General features: G+C 38.0%; 2 protein-coding genes across 12 annotated transcripts in view; both read left to right on the top strand.

The window, feature by feature from the left end:
* Window positions 1–16,398, top strand: part of ubr2 (ubiquitin protein ligase E3 component n-recognin 2) — a 61,821-nt gene extending 45,423 nt beyond the window's left edge. For all 11 annotated transcript variants that reach the window (XM_005156498.6, XM_001921555.9, XM_073920512.1 and 8 more), the window contains 12 exons: window positions 1,310–1,365; window positions 1,476–1,572; window positions 2,138–2,205; window positions 4,451–4,586; window positions 4,838–4,934; window positions 6,991–7,121; window positions 7,200–7,308; window positions 9,743–9,796; window positions 9,876–9,953; window positions 10,419–10,589; window positions 12,791–12,892; window positions 15,092–16,398. In XM_005156498.6, the coding sequence (XP_005156555.2) occupies window positions 1,310–1,365; window positions 1,476–1,572; window positions 2,138–2,205; window positions 4,451–4,586; window positions 4,838–4,934; window positions 6,991–7,121; window positions 7,200–7,308; window positions 9,743–9,796; window positions 9,876–9,953; window positions 10,419–10,589; window positions 12,791–12,892; window positions 15,092–15,233 (1,241 nt within the window). In that variant the 3' untranslated portion in view covers window positions 15,234–16,398. The remainder of the gene's footprint in view (window positions 1–1,309; window positions 1,366–1,475; window positions 1,573–2,137; window positions 2,206–4,450; window positions 4,587–4,837; window positions 4,935–6,990; window positions 7,122–7,199; window positions 7,309–9,742; window positions 9,797–9,875; window positions 9,954–10,418; window positions 10,590–12,790; window positions 12,893–15,091) is intronic.
* fbxo9 (F-box protein 9) overlaps window positions 1–18,304 on the top strand; it is an 884,197-nt gene that overhangs the window by 2,955 nt on the left and 862,938 nt on the right. The window lies entirely within an intron of this gene.

Raw genomic sequence — 18,304 nt, 5'->3', positions numbered from 1 at the left:
TATCAAATTGATTATGATTTGAACCATTGAAGTTGTAACTTGTAAACATTTTCATCTCTTGTCACAGAGAGATTACTGGTGATTCCCTGTTTTCAGGGAATAAATCGCATACATAAGTAAAAATAAGGGTTATCTCTAATTTTAAGAAATTGAATTGAATTGCAAGAAGAAAATGTGATTTTTTTTTTTCCCCCTCTCAAATTTAAAGATCCAACTTTATAGCTGCAATACAAAATCAAAAAACTTTGTTTCTCAAAATTGAGAGATTGGAGTCTAAATGTAAATTGTGAAATGCAACGTCACTGATAGTGAGAGTCTAAATTTTATAGTAAAGGTAGTACAGTATGTGTGTATCCATTCATACATTTCTACATCATCTATTTTTCCCTTTTAACTATCAAGTAAATTATGAGTTTGAACTATTGAAGTTGTAACTTGTAAAAATAAATAAAACAATTAAGTTTAATTAGCATCTCTTGTCACAGAGAGATTACTGGTGGTTCCTTGTTTTCTGCCACTCAAATAAATAAATAAAAAATAAGGGTTATGTCTAATTTTTAGAAATTGAGTTGAACATTGAATTGCAAGGGGAAAAAATCAACTTTTACTTTCAAATTCAAAGAAACTATCTAGAAGTTGGGGTTTTAAGTACAACAAGTTTCATTATCATGTGTTTTGTCACAGAGAGATTACTGGTGATTCCGTTTTCTGCCAAGGAATCACTCGCATACATAAGTAAAAATAAGGGTTACCTCTAATTTTAAGAAATCGAATTGAATTGCAAGAAGAAAATGTGATTTTTAATTTTTTTTTCCCCTCTCAAATTTAAAGATCCAAGTTTATAGCTGCAATATAAAATCAAAAACTTTCTCAAAATTGAAAGATTGGAGTCTAAATGTGAATTGTGAAATGCAACGTCACTGATAGTGAGAGTCTAAATTATATAGTAAAGGTAGTAAAGTATGTGTGTATCCATTCATACATTTCTACATCATCTATTTTTCCCTTTTAACTATCAAGTAAATTATGAGTTTGAACTATTGAAGTTGTAACTTGTAAAAATAAATAAAACAATTAAGTTTAATTAGCATCTCTTGTCACAGAGAGATTACTGGTGGTTCCTTGTTTTCTGCCACTTAAATAAATAAATAAAAAATGGGTTATGTCTAATTTTTAGAAATTGAGTTGAACATTGAATTGCAAGAGGAAAAAAATCAACTTTTACTTTCAAATTCAAAGAAACTATCTAGAAGTTGGGGTTTTAAGTGCTTAAGTAAAACAAGTTTCATTATCATGTTTTTTGTCACAGAGAGATTACTGGTGGATGAAGAGAAGCCTTTGTTTGGAAGTTTACCATGCAGACAGGTAACCGAACACATTTGAAATATTATCTAAACTTTTTGTGTAATTGCCAAAGCAAATGTTCTACTCCATCCAAAGATCGACTCTTATTTGTGAATGTTTTGTTCGCACAGGACGACTGTTTGAGTTCTCTGACGCGGTTTGGCTCTGCCTGCTGGACAGTCTCCTCTCATACCACTGTACAGAATCACTTCATCAGGCTCTTAGCAGGTAGGAGATAGCATTGCGGTCTCCTGCTGCAGTATAGCTGTTCTGGCATTTAAATATTTCCCAAATGATGTTTAACAGAGCAAATAATTTTTTCACAGTATTTCCTATAATGTTTTTTCTTCTGGAGAAAGTCCTGTTTGTTTTATTTCAGCTAGAATAAAAACTGTTTTTAAAATTTTTTTAAGATCAATACTATTAGCCTTATGTAATATTTGTTTCAGAATGGTTACAGAACAAACCGTCATTATGTAATCGTTTGCCTAATTACCATAACTTGCCTAATTACCCTAGTTAAGCCTTTAAGTGTCACTTTAAGCGGAATACTAGTATCCTGAAGAATCTCTAGTCAAACATTATGCGCTGTCATCATGGCAAAGAGAAAAGAAATTAGTTATTAGAGATGAGTTATTAAAACTATTATGTTTGGAAATGTCTTGAAATTTTTTTTTCTTTCTATTAAACAGATATTGAGGGGGGAAATATATACAGGGGGGCTAATAATTCTGACTTCAACTGTATTATGAGGAATTAATAATAATAATAATCATCGTCTGTCCTCATTCAGCCCTTGTTCCTGATCCCCGGGTGGAGAATAGCCCTTGTATTCTGGATGTAGATATGTTTCACTTGCTGGTAGGTACTGTAAACAACCAGTGCACTCAATTCACAAATCCTCATAATCATTTTTAGATGCTTTTTATTTTTATTTATTTTTTATGAAGCATAAATTAAAATAAATAAATAAATGAAACATAAAATAACATCGGAACTTGGTCACATGTGTCCTTTCAAGTCACATTAACAAATACACATACAAATCAGACATAAGCACAATCCATTTTTCCCAATATTGCAGGTATTTGTTAATTTCTATAGGGTTTATACGGTCATGGAAAAACTGGAAAAGTCTTGAAATTTTGACATGACAATTTCCAGGCCTGGAAAAGTTTTTTAAAAACAGTAAAACCCATGAAGTTTTAGAGGAGTCATGGAAGTTTGTTTAACAAATATTTGTATGTTTGAATATTGGTTAGTCATCTTCTCTGTCCTTGGCTAATCCCATGGGCTCACATTATTAGTGCTGTGTAAGCATTATCTAAATATTTTTTACATAGATATAAATTTAGACTAAAGTAGTTAGTGGTTCATTCCGCTGTGGTAAATCAGGAACTAAGCCTAAAGAATGAATGACTGAATGAATGATTGTTGCATGTTTTATGATATGCTGTAATACATTTGAATGTGCATTGTTTTTCTTATTTACCACGTATATGTAGACATTATATGATATATAAGGTCATGAAAGTTTACTTGAAAGTCTTGGAAAAGTCAGCAGTAAAAATGTGTACAAACCCTGTTTCTAGTTTTAAAGAACAGGTCGTCATCTCCAGCTTTTGAACATTAGATACCATATCAAACTGTTCAGATTTTGTAGAGGGTTCAAGTTGTAGGCACTTTCGAGTCGCAGTGTTCTTACTGCTTGCTAGTAGGTTTGCACGATACTGGAATTCGATACCAATCGATACTGAAATTTTAAAAACGTCCATTTCCCACTATTGTGTGTTCTTAGGGTGCTTTCACACCTACACTTTTGTTTCGGAACGTATCTCGTTTGCCCAGTTAGCGCGGTTCGATTGGCATATGTGAACAGGGCAATCGTGCTCTGTTCCGCGCCAAAGTAATCGCTCCGAGATCGCCTGAGTGAGGTGGTCTCGGCTCGATTGAAACGCACCCTGGAGCGGTTCGATTGCAGTGAGAAAGCGATCCGATCCGAGCGCGGTTATATCACAGTGTTTTATGGATATGTAATAGTCATACGGCTATATGAAGAGAGAATTATGAGTAGGGCGGGAAGTTTCGCGAGTCTCCGGATGCCCGCAAACGAGTAATGATCTCCCGGTAATCTCGCGTCTCCCTCCCGGTCCTCAAACAGGCATCGTCACGCACCCTTCTCACCCCTCCCCACCGCCTCTCTCCTCAGACACGTCGCGCGCACCCTGTCAATCACCACCAAACCACCACCTCTCCTGACAGCTTAGCGGGACGCTGCAAAATAAACCCTCACACTCTGACCAATGTGAGGAGAGTTTACTCACACGTGACTTGTTTTAGCTCTTTTGGTCCGATTAGAAACTTTGCAGTGTGAAAGCGAACCGCTCCAGGAGCAAAGAGCAACAATGTAACATTTGTAATCTCTGTTTCGGAACAGATGTGAAAGCACCCTTAAACCGCTGGTTTGCCATTGTGTTCACATGCTCAACAGTAATGACTGCGATTGGCCATGAAGGTCATTAGTTTACTGAATTCACCAATGTTTACTGAGTGTAACCACAGATACAGGGACAGTGGAGCGATTTATCAGCGGATCGCTCGTATGTAAAGTTATAGACAAACCCTCCAGTATCCCTCTATCTGTTTTGTAGGTTTCAGGAGCTCCCTCTGGCAAAGGAGTAAAATGGGGTGGACGGGGGGATTTTTCATAAATGAAGATAAGGGAATTAAGGTGAAATGGGCTATTTATTGTAGGCTCGGATTAATCTGATTGGTTTATCGATGATTGCAGATGAGAGACCAGCTGCAACCAATCATAGCACGTGCTCCTCTCGAAATTAGTTTATAAAACTCTCAGCTTTACATCATAATAGGGAAGCAAAGACTGTCCCATGCTAACTTAAACATATAGCATCGGTGCTCACAGTGTCAGGATGTCTCAATGCAATCGCTCAAGCTGACAAATTGGCAGTATTTTGTCCACATATCCAGTCCTCACGTCTAAACAAAGCGACTTGCAGATTTTTGCATAGTTCCTAGTAAAGTCCCAGCTCAGTCTGTTGTTTTGGAATGACCTCTGACCTCAGCGTATGTGCGTGTGTGGCAGGTGAGTTTGGTGCTGTCCCATCCAGCAGTTCTCTGTCTGGATTCCTCAGGGCTCAGCGCAGATGCTGCACAACTGCACTTCTTGCACCTGATCACGGTCGCTCACGTTGTCCAGATCCTCCTGACCTCTTTACCAGGTGAGAACCGCTGTTTTCTACATATTTAACATAAACATGACCATGATGTCTTTTTACATTTAATGAATTTCATGCAAATGTACACCTTGCCATGAAAAAAGTAAGCATACTCCCTGTGTGAAGCTATGTTTTAAGTTTTTACTGCAAACGTCACATCCAAAGCGCTGGAAATGCTCCTTCTCAGTTTTCAGAGGCAGAAGTCTTGGCATTTCCATTTGTTCATGTTTGTTGTATGTGTGTGTTGTCATCAGAGGAGGTGCGGATGGAGCAGGAGACTGGAGGAGCCGAGAGAGAAGAGGAGGAGAGTGTGTGTTTGCTCTACAATACTCTCAGGAGTCTGCTGGGCCGGTAAAATCATACACTTAATCACAATTAACGCTTTATATCATTCATTCATTCGTTCCTTTCGGCTTAGTTGCTTTATTAATCAGGGGTCGCCACAGCGGAATGAACCACCAACTTATCCAGCATATGTTTTACACAGGAGATCCCCTTCCAGCTGCATCCCAGTACTGGGAAACTTTCAGCTGCATCCCAGTACTGGGAAACATTTTCGCATTCATACACTATGACCAATTTAGTTTATTCAGTTCACCTATAGTGAAACCGGTGGGGGAAACCGGAGCACCCGGAAAAAACCCACGCCAACATAAGGAGCACATGCAAACTCCACACAGAAATGCCAACTGACCCAGCCGGGACTCGAACCAACGACCTTCTTGCTGTGAGGCGGGAGTGCTAACCACTGAGCCACCGTGTCGCCCGCTTTATATCTTAATGATTTATAACATATAGCTTCCTCAAATAGCATATCATGCTGCTAGCACCACCAAGCTCGTGGGTTTGAATCCCAGGGATAGTAAAAAATCCTATGGAGTCAGATTAGTCTCAAATAATAAATTGGCAAAAAGTAAAACTCATATGCACGGCACAATTACGAAATCAAATTGGTAAATTCAAAACACAATTTGTGAAGTAAAAATCATAAATATTTCCCCAAATGAATTGGATTTACGAATTGTCTTAAATTTACAAATCGGATTAGCATTTTTAGCCCTATAAAGATCTGATAAAATGCAAGTAGTTCTTTGCCAGGTGCACAAATGCAAATATATTATTTATTATTATAATTTCTCCTCAATGTGTATTAAAAGTATATAAATGAACATGTAGAAATGAAGCCTGTTTTACACACATTTAAGATAAACTATTTTAAATTAGGTTTTAAACTATATTAATAATCAAATTAGACCTTATATGTGCCACTTTCAGAGATTATCTATTGATAAAAAGAAAAGGTGTCTACTTTGCCCTGCTAGTCCTGCGTGACTGATTTAAGCGGGTCATACATCGGCTGCGCTGTTCAGCACATGACAGTTAAAAGTACTGCACACCAGTTGCACACATTCGCATGTTATTTCAAATGAAACTATTCAGATGGCGCTCTCTGGCGTGGCAGAAATATGAACTGTCCAGAGTCGTAGCAGGGCACCGCAGACAGCCGCCGACTTACAGTGTGCGTACCATGATAGAAACCTATGTATGAATTCTAAAATGCATGGTGCGCGATGCATCTGGTGTGCGACCCCCTTTATACTTTTGCGTCAAGTACACGTATGGTCTGGTGCAGCCTTCACATGGTCGCATAGCCCTTGCTGTGGCTGATGCTGATAAGCACCTCTCAAAAAATTTAACTACACGTCGCAACAACACATAGCGTAAGCTCTGTGATTGGTCGGCTTGGTAGCAGTGAGGAGTGTGGGCGTTGCTGAGAACCACAAGCCCGTTGGAGCGAGTCCTGTGAAAGAGCTTCAGATGGAAACTTTTTTGTGTTTTTACATTATGATTAGGCCAACACGAAATCTGCGCGCACAGAATCCCGCAGATTGTTAGCCCATTATTAATTCTGTTTATTTACTTGAATAAATGTGTAAATCTGAATTTATTCAGTTTTTATTTAGTAATTTATTACTTTTTATTTAATATATTAAGGTGTAAGTTATAATACTCAGCTGGATACTCCCAAAATAATTCAGCAGAAATCCGCAGATTTTTACTACAATTCTCCCCAGAAATAGCAAAAAATTTCCGCAGATTCTATCTGTCCCTACTTATGATTAAAGTTTTTGTAGTCCGCCGGTTCCCGCCTCTGAATGAGCGAGTTTTAGCTTTTAGTACATTTAAGGTAGCCTTCAAAAAAAAAAAAACACCCGTGAAGAAACTCGACACAGAGGAACATAAAAGCCTGCTGCCAGCTAGTGTTTCTGAGTGTTATTGCAGAGCAACACAAACAGCACGCAGAAGTATAAATGCACAGCTACACACAAGGCAGGCACCGTGGGTCACGCCGATCACTCTGAGTATAAATCAGCCTTAATGTAAAATGTGTATGTGTGTGTTTAAGTGGCTTGCGGGAGGTGAGCTCAGGCTGGCATCTGTGGCTCTGTGTGAAAGCTGGAATCCTGCCTTATCTGAGAGCCGCCGCTCTCTTCTTCCACTATCTCAACGGAGCTCCAGCACCACCGGAGTTACACGGTACTGAAATCACATACTCATTGTTATTTTGTACTTTTGCTGTTCCTGGATCATTTGTGATGGTGACTGTGTGTTCAGCTCTAGGTGCGGGTGAATGGGAGGCTCTGTGTGGATACCTGTGTCTGCCTTCCAACCTGCTACAGCTCTACTTCAACAATCTAGACATCATGGAGCCTCTGTTGCATGGGTAAAGTCACATATTTCAGTAAAAATAAAAATCAAGTATTGTTGATGCCAATCGTGCGTCGCCACTTTGGTGCACATTGGCAATACGATGTTCACTGTGACCAGAGTTAAATTCACATCTCTAGGTGCTTTCCCGATCCTTCCCCTCTATCTTTGCTTCCCACACTTTACTGTTTATAATCTCCACTCTCCTATTACAATGTGAAACCCCTAAAAATAATGATATAATAATATATATAGAGAGAGAGGGTGGGAAAAAAGTTTTGAACACGTTTTTTCCTGCGAATAATATTTCTAAAGGAGCTGTTGACATAAAATTGAAGCAGATTTGGGTAAAAACCCAAACAATACAAACATTAAAACAAAAACTTAAACTCTGAAAAATTAGTAATAACAATGTAATAACTACTGAAACGTATTTAATACTTTATATAAAAGACCATTTTAATTATGGAAGATTAAAGGCACCTCTTATATGAAGAATGAAGTCGCATGCAACGCCCAGGTGTGAGTTTATTTTATTTTATTTTATTTTTTTACAGACTTCAACAGAGTGTCAAAATCTTGATGGGTCTGTGGGTCTCGTCTATCAAATCTGAGCTTTTTTTTGTATTTTATATTGAATTCGGGTCAGGTGATTTACTGGGCCATTCTACAGCTTGATTTTCTTTCTCTGAAAGCATCTGAGAGTCTCTTTGGCTGTGTTTTGGATCATTGTTTTGCAGAAATGTTGCCCTGGTTTCCTTTTCATCCTCCTGCTGATGTAGATGTTGGACTGAAGCAGCTAATAATCATTTACACCGAGGAAGGGCAGAGAGTTGCTGAAGAACTAGAGATTTCAGCTGCTGTCTGGGCTTTCACTGCCCTTCTACTCCTTCCTTTCTTCATGTGTTCAATACTTCTTCCCTTTGTCATTTCATTTTATTACACATAACTTCATTTGTAAACTAACTAGATTTCTTTGCATGTATGGATTCTTTTTAGCACCTTTAGAAATATGTTTTCTGAGAAAAATGGTGACATTTTCAATACTTATTTTTCTTTCTATCTATCTATCTATCTATCTATCTATCTATCTATCTATCTATCTATCTATCTATCTATCTATCTATCTGTCTGTCTGTCTGTCTGTCTGTCTGTCTGTCTGTCTGTCTGTCTGTCTGTCTGTCTGTCTATCTATCTATCTATCTCTATCTATCTATCTATCTATCTATCTATCTATCTATCTATCTACTTATCTATCTATCTTCCGCTATTATTTATATATATATATATATATATATATATATATATATATATATATATATATATATATATATATATATATATATATATATATATTAAAAAGTAAGTATTGTGATATATACATTAGCAATGTTTCCATCCAAACTTGCAAGTTTATCTTGTACACAAAATTTGATTACCACAACACACTTTCATGCTTTGAAAGCATGGAAGCAATACAGCTTGAAAAATGTAAGAAACCTAAGCTGCGTCCCAAATCGCATACTTATGATCTATTCTACGCCATTTTGTAGTATAAATAGTGTAAGTAGTGTGTTCACTCTGAAAACTTTAAAAATAATAAGTGCACTTTAATTACCCGGTTGATGCACTCATTCAGCCGCTAAAATGAAGTGTGTAATGATGGACACTTCACGCACTCAACGACTGCAGGTTTGCTGACGTAGCGGAAGGGGCGGAGCTATCGGACGCACATGTTGGATAACTTTATTTATTTTGGATGGTGAGAGCAAAATTCTCCCACGAGAGTGATTATAGCGCCTCCCGATACTCACGGCAGGTATTAATTGATAATTCGGTCGTTTATTTCACTGATTTGGCGACCGTCAAACATCATCAGGGAAACGGTTTGAATTTCCGCTTAGTAAAAAAACATTAGTGTGCCATTTGGGACGCCACTATACTATCCTGTTGAGTGTGGAAGTGCATAAGTACATAGTGCATGAGTGCATAGTGTATAGTGTGCCATTTGGGATGCAGCTCTACAGAAAAATGTAAGAAACCTGTAACCATTGTAGGAAAAACTAATACCATGATCATCAGTGGTTATATGTTTCCGACATTTTTCAAAATATCTTCTTTTGTGTTCAACAGAATAAAGAAATTCAATTTGTTTGTGACAAGTGCTTTAAAGGCCCACAGTGCATCAGGAGGTCCACTATTTTGATGTCAGGAAATAAAAAAGTCAAAAAGAGACTAGTTGTGTTTATATCACTTTGATATGACTGTGGACGCACTATACTACACACAGTTCTGTCCAAACAAAAACGTTGATTTTGCATCATAGGTGCCTTTTAAAGGGATTTTATCAATAGGTGGAAGTGGTAATGTGTCCCTTCTGACGATTGGCATGGAATCATTGAAAATGCAGGTGGAGAAGTGGTTGAATAGCTGTTGTTTGTGCTGTGCAGGTGGTGTTCTCATCCAGCTCTTCAGGCCCTTCAGAGCAGCGTGACTCTCATCAGGTCAGTCCTGCTCCTCAACATTTCACTGTTGCTGATGCTCAAGTGCCCAACACTACCATTCGTTCATTTCTTCATCTAGGTTTCCCAGAGAGTCCAATCATCTCATCGATCTGCCGGGCGACTACAGCGCGTTGATCAACCAGGCCTCCAGCTTCACGTGAGTCTTCAAAGGCGATTAAGAGTCATACACAACATGAATCGACCATTCAATGAACCCTGTTCACAAGACTGTTCGGACATGTTTAGCATCAGCATCTTAAATCCTTGGACGTTTTTAATATTTAGATTTTAAAAAGTGTGAACATTTAAATGTATTTATATATGTATTATCTTAAAAAACAAATGTCTGAGGTGTTTCTAACTTGGAGTCTATGTAGGCAGGACAGTAAATTTTACATTATTCTCACTGTTTTATTCTTCTTTCTGAACAATAACACCATCGTTGAGTTTTTCTTTCATTATTTCTGCAAATTAGATTATACAAAAATGACTTGTCGTACTCTCCCATTCACTGCACTCTTAAGTTTACCCAAGGATGACGACTTCTGCTACTGAGAAACCCAGAAGTGTGAAAAGGTTTCATCAACCAATCAATTGATCATCTGTTGATCCTGGCTCCTAGGTGTCCTAAATCTGGAGGAGATAAGTCTCGCGTTCCTACTCTGTGTCTGGTGTGCGGTGCCATGCTCTGCTCTCAGAGCTACTGCTGTCAGACGGAGCTGGAAGGAGAAGACGTGGGGGCCTGTACTGCACACACTTTCACCTGCGGAGCCGGAGTCGGCATCTTCCTCAGGTCTGTGCGAGGAATAAAGCAAGAGCTGTGCGATTAACTTATGCTGCAATCCAATTTGCATTCTTGTACAACGTCCTAAAAGTAGGTCCTTTTTGTGTAACAAGAGTATGGAAGCTTTGGGATATGCTGCTTCCTCATTCAAATGTCCCTTGAAATTATAATAGTTTTACACGTACACGGGCCATATCAAATCTGCGCCACATGGGAGAAAAAAAAAATCTGAATTGAGTCATGCAGTGTAAATGCGACCTAAAAGACCTGTAATGGTTGTAACTAGGGTTGTAACAATATACCGGTATGACGGTCTACCACGATTTGAACGTGCACGATTATCATACCATGAACAATTGCATATCAACGGTTTTAACCCTTAAAGACCGAGACAGCCGCCCGCGGCTAAAAATAAGTATTGCTCTTAAATGTTTAATAACTTTTGATCCGCTGATCCCATTCATACAATTCAAAGATTGGCATAAAGAAGAGAATCTCAGCTTTCCAGTGCTGTATCACATAACATTCGGACTTAGAGGCTCCGGAATCAGTGCGGTTACATCATCAACATTTGACAACGCTGATTTGACAAAGAAACGCTCGTCACTGTGTCTCCGGACAAACCAGACATGATACATTGATGCATTGTCCCTCCTCCATGCCCAGATTGGTTCAAACTTGCTATATCACAACCAATAAGCATAGGTTTCGCTTTTGTTTGTGGACCAACATGAGCTTTTTGAACAACACGGAATGAGAGATAGGCATACATTTGTGCGCGGCTAAATAAAACGCAAAAAAAAAAAAGTTTTGCATAAAATAATTCTCATACTAAGTACTTTTGCATGCACAGCAGCACAGAAACATGACAAAACAGTGACACAGCAAAGACGAACTGCTGCTCTTGCTGTTTTCAAAAGACGCAAATGAAGGTGCAGCTGTTTGTCTGCATTGCAAACAACCAAATCCAAATCCATATCCACAGACAACCATATCCATGCTGGCACATAAAACCTAAGGATGTTCCATATTGAATCTAGTTTCGTTATTTAACTATTTATAGTATAGTAAATATTTATATCTATTTTTTTACTGAGGATTTGCACCATGTTTATTTGGACTTTATTTGGACTTTAACACATTATTTATTATTTTCTTATTTTTTTATTTGTTCATTGTAAGTGGTGTTGTTTATAGTAACTGAAAATATATTATTTGGAAAAAGTCAAATTTGCTTAACTGTTCTATTATTTTGTAACATTTGTAACATACCGTATACCGCGAAACCGTCAAACCGTGGTATTGTTTTAGACTATTATCATACCGTAAAAAATTCATACCGTTACAACCCTAGTTGTAACAGACAAAGGAGTCCTCCAGGAACATGGTTGAGAAACACTATCAGGGCTCAACAATAAGGACTGCCCGGTGGCCCGGGGCCAGTGTGAGAGACACTTGGGACAGTAGACCGGATCATTACTGGCCCGATTGGGACAGTGCTGCCTTGTCAGTCACTAACTTTTAATTTGTCTGTGACTATTTGTCAATTGCGTGCATTTAAAGCTTGTGCTTTTAAGTCTTAAATGCTTCCTTCTCTGTAATTTTGTAAACAACATATTGCTTTCTGATTCGTCTTATATGATTGATTTAACCATGCTATTTTTTTTTTTTGTTACCTGGTAACAACCAGTACAGTGTAGAAACAGCAACATGTCAGCAACATCAAATTATAAGGCTAAACGAAAATGTCTGTCTCTAGCGTCTTGGAAGTAGACATTTACATGGAAACAACACGATAAAATAAAAATTTAGTGATGTTATGCATAGTTTGCAGTCAGTTTGACAAGTCAGCCAGCTTTTGTTAAATAATTTCAAACCGCAATAAAATACCTCCACATTTTCCATACGGCTGTTTTTGTTTGCATAACACTTATATTTACAATTGTTTTTTAAGTATTGAAATTCTAGATTTACAGACTTTATTTTTGACACATTATTTAAAATATGTGGCTAAAAAATAGCTATTAACTTCCCTTTTTTTTTTTTTTTTTTGGTGGGGCCAGTGAAAATTTTGGCAGGGCAAGTATAAATCTAAACCACTTGCCCGATCGGACCAGTAGAAAAAATCCTTAGCGTTGAACCCTGACTATGCTAAACCTTTTGCATTGCATTTGTCTGCAAGGACTTATTTATATATGTTTGTGTCTCAGGGTGAGGGAAAGTCAGGTCCTGTTCCTGGCTGGCAAAACTAAGGGCTGTTTTTATGCTCCCCCATACCTGGATGACTATGGAGAAACAGACCAAGGGCTAAGGTGCGTGTGTGTCGCTCAAATTTCACACTCATTATGTCTGACTTGCACTTGTGTGACTACTTTTAAATGGACATCAGTAAACAAATCATTTACTTTCATCTGAATAAGGTCATAATATGAGATGTGTATGAGTTGCTTTTAGAACGTTTCTCTTGTGTTCCTTTTTTTAGTTTTAGAAGCAACAAATAATACCTTGCCTTCTAGTTGATTATTTGGTATCAGAAGTGGCTTATATGAAAGGCAAAGGCCTCTAGATTACACTTATTTTACCAGAATAAAATATTATCATGCCTTGATTTTTAATTATTTAATTAGGACAGTAAGGTCTGACTTTGCTTAGACTAAAGTCTTGTTTCTTAACAGAAATAATGTCCAGTGTAGAATATAAAGTCCTGCTGCAGTGGAGACAGAATGAATATTGTGTCTGACTCCATCATGAGCTTGGAGGACTGCATCCATACGTCTCAGCAATGACTCAAATCACTGATTATTAGTCATCTGGAATGGCAAAGAAAGCGTTCTTGTAGGACTCCCAGAGTTCAACAAGATTCTTTGGATTCATCTTCAATGCCTCCTTCATCTTATCCCAGACATGCTTAGTAATGTTCATGTCTGGTGACTGGGCTGGCCAATCCTGGATCAGCTTGACCTTCTTTGCTTTCAGGAGCTTTGATGTGGAGGCTGAAGTATGAGAAGGAGCGCTATCCTGCTGGAGAATTTGCCCTCTCCTGTGGTTTGTGATGTAATGGGCAGCACAAATGTCTTGACACCTCAGGCTATTGATGTTGATCATCCACTCTGCAGATCACTCGCACTCCCCCATACTGAATTTAACCCCAAACCATGATTTTTCCTTCACCAAACTTAACAGATTTCTGTAAGAATCTTGGCTCCATGCGGGTTCCAGTAGGTCTTCTGCAGTATTTGTGATGATTGGGATGCAGCCTAACAGATGATACATCTAAAAAATCCACCTTCTGCCACTTTTCCAAATGATCAACAAGAAGTCAAGTTTTTATTTGTTGCTCTTACAACTGGGATCAACGACAAGACTTTTGTCAAGTAGTGTAGATTGTTAACATAATTACGTCTCCATGCTATCCAGTGTTTTCTCCAGAGGAAACGGACTTCAATTGTAGTTCAGCTGTTTCACTTTCATTTCATTCATGACATCTTATTTTGACACACATTTTGGGAAAATGCTTTGAATATTTTGGAAATTCACAAAAACATACACTCTGGGCAAATTCACTACTCTTTTGTTATGTTTGGGGCTGTTTTTGTCCCATTGACTTTCATTATAATGCCATTTTTTGATCTAAGCATGCATTCTTGATTGTTGCTGGTTTTCCCTGTTGGGAAGAAGTCAAATTTTGTTGTTTTATTTTTTATTAATTAATATTTTATTAAATAAGAAGATTGAAAATGTATAAAAAGGGTAAAATAAGAATAAAAATAAATAAATAAAAAGGTTAATTTTGTAAAATACATTAAGACAATGACAGTTCAACACGTATACATCCTAATGAAAGTGTGAAATATATTATAATAAAGTTTATATATCAAATATATTATAAGGACGCATTACAGCTGAGCAGGACTCTGGAAAATAAACTGTGAAACTCTGACCAATGTAAGGAGGGTTTACTCGCACGTGACTTGTTTTAGCTTTTTTGGTCCGTTTAGAAACTTTGCAGTGTGAGTGAACCGCACCAAGAACAAAAAGCAACATTGTAACAGTTTTAATCCCTGTTTTGGAGCAACTGAATCGATTCACTGGTGTGAAAGCACCCTTCATATGTTTTCAGAAATAAGGCAGGTGGGAAAAGACCAAGAATCAGATTTTAGGGCAGACAAGGACGACTTTTCCAGTAGTTTTAGAGATTACATCCATTAAGCAAGAAAATGATACGTTACTTACCATGATAAGTTTGAAAAATAAAAAATTAGCCCCTCAGCTGTTAGAACATAGTTAATATAGTAAGTGTATTTATGCACGCACACTATAATCTGTGATTTACTCCACCGCACTCCATATAAAAGTCGATAAACCCCTATCTAAAGGGTTAAAAATCAAAACATGGCCACCAGCATACTGAAAGGGTAGTCAGTTTGAACAATAAACATGGGTTAATCATATTAAAATTAAAGTATTGGTGTCTATAGAAATGTTCTGAGTGTTGTGTTTGTCTTCATCAGACGGGGGAACCCATTACACTTGTGCCATGAGCGCTACAGAAAGATCCAGAAGCTGTGGCGTCAGCACAGCATCACGGAGGAGATCGGCCACGCTCAGGAGGCCAATCAGACTTTGGTGGGCATCGACTGGCAGCATCTGTGAACTTGCATTTCTCACATTTACACACAAAGGGGACCCGCACAGCAGGGCCAGAGGCTCCACGCCGTGTCTCTCGCTCTTCCTCCACCCCTTTCTCCATCTTTCTGACAGTGGACGAATGCATGACTTCTCTTTTCTTTTCGTCTTTTGATGGAGACGTCTCCATTTTTTTCGTTTGAATATGAAATAAATACATATTTAAAAAGACATATAGCCAAGGTGTTGAACCGCAACCAATAAGGGTTCCTTATTTGCAACAGATATTCTTCATAGGAATGATATTTAATTTCTTCTCCAACTAATGTTAAATTATTTTGGAGGTAATTATTTCGCTTCCACATATAGGTTTCTTCGCAAGACACTACTCTTATCGCTTTGGGAGTGCTGTCCTTCAAGTAAGCACAAATATCCCTCAAAGCCCAAGCAGGGATAGCGCCACCTGTAGGATACACGCCGCATTCTCTTTGCCCCCTTCATCTCAAAGGCTGCAATACATTATGAGTTAAGGCCACCTAATTAATGTGCTCTGCCAACGCACATGAATATGTCCTTCGAACGCTCGGTTTCTGTTTGTCTGGGTCCTGTATGAGTGAGTTTTTACGTGCCGGTGTGTAGTTGGTATGTTTGTTATACGATGGTTTTTCTAAGGTGGTTCGTTTTTTTATGACTGTTGTTGTTGTGTTGTTGTGAAGCTTATTTATGTGTTTCTGGCAGATGTTTGTTGTGTTTAACTCAAATCTATGGAGTCATGCTTTTCACAAAGTTGAACATGACTTCCATTCTTACACATGATTTTGACGTGTGCCGTGTGGTTATTTTTTTTTCTTGAGACTGCTGCACCTTTTTTTCCGAGCAGTAACGAATGCAGATTTGCATATCCTTAAGTTTTGGTCTCCTTTTTTTCTTTATAGTGGCCTTGGCCTGAGTATTTAGTCCAAACGAAAGCGTAAACATACACACATGCTGCTTTCAGATACAAGTTTTCATGCCTCGCGCAATTCAGAGGAAGGCCCGTTGTTTCTAAAGCGGTGAGCATACTCCCTGAGACAATTCCAGTGGCTGCTGCAGCGTATTACTTCACGAACTGACTTGTTAATATGTGAATTCTTGTATAAATGGGTACAGTGTACTATATTGTAAAACATTAATGAAATAAAAAAGACAAAAAGACTCTTGTGTTGAAGTGCACCGGCGAATGCATGACCCGCTTTTGCTGCTTGCAGATCATCTCAACTCTGCTCCAGTTCTGTGCAAATCTCTTGTTTATCCAGGAAGGCTGCAGTAAAGAGGATTAGATCCAGAGCCACTCTCGCTGACCGCATGCTGTTGCAGACGTTTGCAGGCTTGTTCGCCCAGTAACGATAACCATGTAGGTTATTAGTGTCCACATCGTGTTATAAGCAGCCACTGTAGCTGTGTCTTCTGATGGACTGTCACTTTAAATGTTCATGCTCTTTACAGTAGGAGGGTTGTTTACAGGTTGCAGGTAAACGTTAATAAGGATCTGAAGGCTTTTTACAAGTTGCAATGTCTTATCTACTTAGAAATGTTTATAAAATGCAAACTGCTTTAAAATATGGGTGTTAAATATATATAATATAATATGGAGCAAAGTGTATGTTCAGTTCACATGTTATTTTACTCCTATTGGGGAGAAAAAACGCACTTAATTATTGTTCCTAGTTTTAATATCAGAATAATCTACTGTTTATATTCAGATAAACTGCTTGGAACATTATTCCATTAACATGGTTTGTCTATATATTTTATAGTTATACTTGTATATGTATAAACTGATAATGTATTAGTTGACTTCTTAGTGTATTAGTCATATTTGTCACAGATTTAATGCAAAAGCTATAGTAATGTAGGCTATGCCTGCTCAAAAAAAACAGCTTAAACCAGCATAGGCTGGTCGGCTGGTTTTAGCTGGTTGACCAACCTGGTTTTAGAGGGGTTTCAGACTGGTTTCCAGCTATTTTCAGCCTGGTCTTAGCTGGTCAGTCTGGGAGATGACCAGCCTAAGAGCCCAGCCAAAACCAGCTATGTCCAGCTTAAAACAGGCTGGTCAAGTTGGTTTTAGCTGGTCATTTTCCAGCCAAACCAGTTAAGGCAGGCTGGAAATGGCCTAAAACCATTTAGGCCATTTTTTTAGCTGTTTTTTTTAGCTGTTTTTTTCAGCAGGGATGTTGTATTTTAATGTTTTATTTACTAAATATTCTATATTTAAACCCCACTTCCACAATTTGTTGACTTACATTTTGTTTTATTTCTGTGCATTTATTTAAAGAAGTAATTTTTATTGGAGCTTTGTTAGGGTTAGGTGCATCGGATGGCTCTTCGGAAAGGAAAGGCAAGCTGCAGCTGGTCAAGTCAAGGTAAACTTTCAGTTTGCTATTCACTACATGTGTGGACATTCAGTGGAGCGAAAGCTACGTCTTACTGGTCCACATTAAAAATATTAGTCACAAAATGAAGACGACAACAACAAACGACATTAAAAAAACATAAGCACCGTTTTAGGACCCGAAGTGACCGCCATTTCCGGTTGCGACGCCATCTTGGATCAAGATGATTAAATTTGTTAAGATACATTTTGAATTACTCAAATCTAATGTATAACCTTAACATGTAGTTGTTGACGGATGTAAATTAAATGATTATTGTTGCCCTTCAATGACAAAAAAACACATAGCTTATAATTAACATTATTAACATCAACGTCGACTGGTTGAATTTGTCCCACACGTCAGTGGATCACTTCCGGTGTAAGATATTCGCGGCAAATTTGTGATTTTGTCAATAGTTAAGATTGTTAAAATACAGACTGTAAAGCGGTAGAGATTGAGGTTACGATGTATGAAGATTCTCAGTCGTGCGGTGCTTGTTATCTGCTGCTGCTGTGCAGCTGGTCGAACTTCACCTGAGAAGGTAAGCTGATTACCAGCTCCTATATCCAGCCAGTCACTGTTTATGAAGGAAATGACAGATGACAGACGACCTGTTTAATGCTTGCTACTTGTTTTTACGTTTAATAATCTACATTTTATCTAACATAGTATATAGAAAGAGAA

The sequence above is a fragment of the Danio rerio genome, chromosome 13, assembly GCF_049306965.1.
Source record: "Danio rerio strain Tuebingen ecotype United States chromosome 13, GRCz12tu, whole genome shotgun sequence".
NCBI classification, from domain to species: domain Eukaryota; kingdom Metazoa; phylum Chordata; class Actinopteri; order Cypriniformes; family Danionidae; genus Danio; species Danio rerio.
The sequence above is the reverse complement of the archived record's forward strand: the minus strand, read 5'-3'. Positions and strand labels throughout refer to the sequence as shown.